Below are 4,631 nucleotides of genomic sequence, written 5' to 3' on the forward strand. Positions count from 1 at the left end.
TCGAACCCGTCTGGTGAATTCCTGTCAGGTTTGTCCCTGTCAGGTTTGTCCCTGTCAGGCTCGATCCCGAAAGGTAGTTGGTTCCAGGTTGGTAGTTGTGGGCATTTTGGTCGTAGATGTCAGCGGGTGCTAGGCCCAACTGCAGAAGGCGTTCCGGGTTGAGGAGTGTGCCACCGGCTGGGTGGCCGCTAGTGTGCGCGCGATACTCATGTGGTGAGTGGGGCAGGGAAGGAGAATTGAATCCGGATTGACGATAGGATTGGTGTAACAAGCCGTTGGCGTTCGGTAGGCCGTTGGCGGTGGGTAAGGCGCTGCTGGCAGGTTCAGAGTAGCCTCCTCGTTCCATGTAGGCTCCGCGTTCAGAATATCCTCCGCGGTCATTGCATCCCCCGCGGTCAGTGCATCCGCCGCGGTCGCGGACGGCGGCAGTCGCTCGAGCATCTAAATTAGGTTCCACGATTTCGGGTAGACAGAACTTGCTCTGGCACATGATGGCGAGAGATACGAGGAAGTAGAAGAGACATGTGATGCAGGCAGCGAGTGCAGACAGGCCGCAGGCGACAGTGATGTCATTTTGGCGATTGCGCAACCAGCGTACAGCCACCCAGCCGCAACCCCAAGCCAGGCCGACATGCAGCCAAGGGTTCATGACCATGGGAAGACCGGCAAACAACACTGCAGCCTGCACGACAAGGGCTACGGAAACGATAAAGGCCGACAGCTCAATTGCCGGCGTTGCCAGGCCTGTAGAGTGTGTCAGCTTGACTGACCACACGTTCCATCCTAGCAACGCCAGGAACGTCTCCCAACCCAACTGCAGCGCAAAGGGCGTCTCAATCAACAACCAGTCCTCTACCGTGTACTCCTCGTACCGCCCGCTTCGAAACTCTATAGTTATTAACAAATACGAAAACAGGGTCAATGTCCACATCAACGTACCCAAAATCGCCGTAGGCAACAACATCCCTTCGCTATACGACAATAACCACGCAGAATACACACACTGATGCACTATCCACGGCACCGGAATCTTCCGCTGCACCAACTTACTGCGCCGAGCACTCCCATGCAACAACTGATACGACACAAATCCAAACAAGCCTGCATATACCGGAATCCAAATTATGTACGCCGTACGTTCCGGCGAAAGGAGACTATCATAAATAGACAAGCTGGTTTCCAAATCCGCAAAAGTGAAGTTCAGAAAGTAAACAACGAATATCAAGGTCGATATCGACCACTCACCCAACGCGCCTTTCATCGCCACTCTGCCGAACCCAACGTAATATTTGCTCAATGTAATATTTGCTTAATGTAATGTCGGATCGACTCAGTGCGCTGATTGCTTGAATACCCCGGTGCTTTCCACCAATTCCTCAAGATAAACGTCCCCAAAATTCAGACGTAGTTCTTTATATTTGTAAGGCATCGGAAGAAAAAGGAAGGGAAGGATATTACAGCGCACCACACGCGTGTGCAAGGAAGTATCCGGCGCAGAATACACCCATCTGCGTTGCATTTAAGTCGCAAACAGCAAAGGGAAGAGTCGGGCGTATCGATCGGAGGTATTGACCGAGTCGTATGATGTCGGAGAACGGGTGGAGGTTTAGTATATGGTATTGGAAACGGTTGCAGTTATTGACTGGGCAATTGTGTCTTGTAGCATATCGTCGACGACATTTTGCAGTTGTCGTTTTGCATGCAGTTTTCCGACCCTTTGTAGCATAAGTTCTTCTTCGGAGTGCTTGAGATCTTGCTCAACTTCTTTTTTGTAAAGTTTGAGTAGGGACTTGATAGATGCGACTTGTTTGTTGGTATGTTGTTGGTGGTCTGTAAATGATTTGAGTTTAAGGGTGTCGGTCCATTGAGGTTTCATGAGTCCTGCGAGAATCTTTTGTTCTAAGGGCGATTTCTTGTAGTCAATAACAAGTGAATGGTAGTGTTTATTGAGGCCGTGAATTAAGGCGGTGATAGTGGGTTTGGTGCAATGACCAGTATTGGAGGTGGTTTGGCGGGGTTCTGGGCTGAGCAGTAGCAAATGAGGGTTGATGAGCCTGAAGCAGTCGAGCACAACTGAACCTTTGACAGACTGGACCGAGTCCACAACCACGCCCACTGCTCGACTATTCAATTGTTCGAAAGACTGCTGCGTATTTATATCCGTACCGCTGAACCAACAACCAAATCCCGGATGCGAATGATACCATCCTACCACCATCTCCGGCCTACCTGTCCTCTTAAGCATGTCCAACATCTCCGCTTGATAAACCGGATCCACAGCCTCCACACTAACTGTGTTTCCCGACTGAGGCATAGAGAACACATCAACCACTCGAATAGTATACTCATCAACAAATTCACCCAACATCAAACCCATCACCTCCATTGGCACACCTGCACGACCATGCCTCAACATTTTAATCAACGCTAACGATGAGATCGTCACTTGCTCACTCGTATCTCCGAACGGCGCTTCATTATCTCCGAACCCAATCAGACTACGAATCGAAGATGGTATACCCGACATTTTTTACTCCCAAAATTCACCACCACCCTTCATCTACATCCTGCCAGCTAAAGCCCGTCAGCCGGTTCGTTTAAAGTCAAACTCGGACTCTTAACTAGACACCTTAATCGCAAACAAAGTGTACCAAGACGAGAGCGAAGATGAGATGTCATTGTGGAACCTGCGCGGTCGTGGGAGGAGCCACCTCCCTATTGTTCCTTCCACGGGAGCTTCGCAAATGGGCCGCTTTAGGACTCGCTCTTGCGGTAGGGTTCTATCTGATGTTTTCTGCCCAACTGGAAATAATCTTTGACCCCACGGCCGTCCTTAACTTCCTGAAACACTACGTCCTTGAGCATGCTGCGTTGACGCTCGCTACACTAGTGCTGGCCGCCTTCACTGCAGCGTGTACAGGCACTGGCCACACTTGGAACTGGAGACTTGCCAGGGAGTGGAACCCAGTTCCGAATAAAAGTTCGACCGAGCAAGGACACAACCCAGGAAAATGCTGTTCAAAGGCGACTTAACCTAGGATAGTTCCCTTCGTGCTGATGAACCTGTACGTGCTGACGAACCTGTACGGGCGTCCAGAGACTTGATGCCTTGGTCCTCTTCACGGCCACCCGGCTGTCAATGGTCTTGTCGCATCTTATGCTCTTCCATCAGCTAGCTTCCTCCCCAGGCTAGCTTCCTTCCTAGGCCAACTTGCTAGACCAGCTCCTCTCCAGGTCAGCTTCTTGGAGCTACTAAGGGCCCGCGTTTAAGGGCCCGCGTTTACGGGCCCGCATTTAAGGGCCCGCATTTAAGGGCCCGTAAGAGGATTACAGGAACGGTGGCCTGATTATACCGGACTTCTGGCTTGAGCCGGGTATCGTCCGCCACCTCAAAGCAGGCAAACTAGCGAGGGGTCCGAGGACTCTTTTTCGAAAATGTCTAACGTGCTTCCCATGAGCCACGAAAGCACCGACAGAGCCACGGCAACAGACCCGATGATCCATTGGAATACGTGCTTGTGGAAAGCGGAGCTGAAGGAAGCATGTTGTAATCCGAGTAGCACCCGCGGACCGCATCCACCGCGTGCATATATTGTGTCATGTAGGTGTGTACCGTAGGTGGCGTATGGAGAAGACAGCGTACTAGGGATTGTTTTTATCGTCAATTAGAGTGACCATTACAAAGGCAAGAGCGAGTTTTAGTACTGAGGTAGCATAGGCGCTCCACATCACAGCCTTTGCCTTCGCGGCCTCCATTCCGTTTAGTTCGCTAGCGCAGTGCCAAGCCAATTCCGCGGTCCACAGGTACAAAATGCAAGGCACTAGAGCTAAGCAGCGGGCGGGATGTCAAGGGGCAGTGAGGCATGTCGGGTAAGGTAGTAATTACTGATGAGCGACCATAGGACACACATGACGGAGTCCTGGACATCATACTTCTCCGTCGATACCAGCCAAGGCTCGGCAGCCTCCGTCATCCAACGAAGGAACCATAACCCGCCTAAACACTAGAAAACAAACCCGTCCGGTCCGTGGGAGAAATGGTCCACGGGAGAGAAAGGGGGAGATCAGTCCGCTCCCGCGGCTCTTACGGCAGATGTCACCGCGACTGCGTACGCTGCCGTTTGGGACGGCACGCAGATTCTTCCGTTGACGATTTGTTGTGGTTCAGACATTTTAAAAACCAAAGCGCCGTGAACAAAATAAAGCAGGCAAAAGGAAGTCCGTGGAGCAGACGTCGACGCTATCGGTTTGTTCGGATGAAGCCTCGATAACGACAAGACACACCAAAGTCACGACACTGAAGGCACAACATAAATGCTTAGGCCTAACCCAGGCTCCAACGGGGTCTAGTTCCGAAAGTCGTGTCCAGCGCAATCTGTCTCACATAGGACCCGGCTCGGATGTTCGAATGCATCCTTCTACGCGCTGCTAGCCGGTTCAGCGGTGTTCTCGGAGTCCTCCGCAGCATGTTCGTGTTTAGAAGTTTCGTCAGGCCTGCACGCATGTCCTTCGGGCTCCTCTTCATCCTCTTCGTCACTGCCGGCTTCGTCGTCGAAACCATCAGGGAGACCACCACCGAACTGGGAGAAGTCCATACCGCCGAGACCCCCCATACCCCCGAGGCCGCCCAT

The 4,631-nt window shown here is 52.0% G+C and overlaps 2 protein-coding genes across 2 annotated transcripts; both read right to left on the reverse strand.

Moving 5' to 3' along the window:
• Positions 1-206: 206 nt before the first annotated feature.
• GNI_156720 (putative transmembrane protein) lies at positions 207-964 on the reverse strand (the record flags this gene model as incomplete). Its single annotated transcript, XM_011134636.1, has 1 exon — positions 207-964. A coding segment is annotated over one exon (758 nt), but the record flags the coding sequence as incomplete, so codon positions are not given.
• A 642-nt stretch (positions 965-1,606) lies between these two features.
• On the reverse strand, positions 1,607-2,527 carry GNI_156730 (putative 26S proteasome non-ATPase regulatory subunit; the record flags this gene model as incomplete). The annotated part of the gene is made up of 1 exon (XM_011134637.1): positions 1,607-2,527. One exon carries the CDS (start codon positions 2,525-2,527, stop codon positions 1,607-1,609), a length of 921 nt encoding a protein of 306 aa, XP_011132939.1.
• Between the last annotated feature and the right edge of the window lie 2,104 nt (positions 2,528-4,631).

This window comes from Gregarina niphandrodes (assembly GCF_000223845.1).
Source record: "Gregarina niphandrodes unplaced genomic scaffold scaffold00046, whole genome shotgun sequence".
Classification (NCBI taxonomy): Eukaryota; Apicomplexa; class Conoidasida; order Eugregarinorida; family Gregarinidae; genus Gregarina; species Gregarina niphandrodes.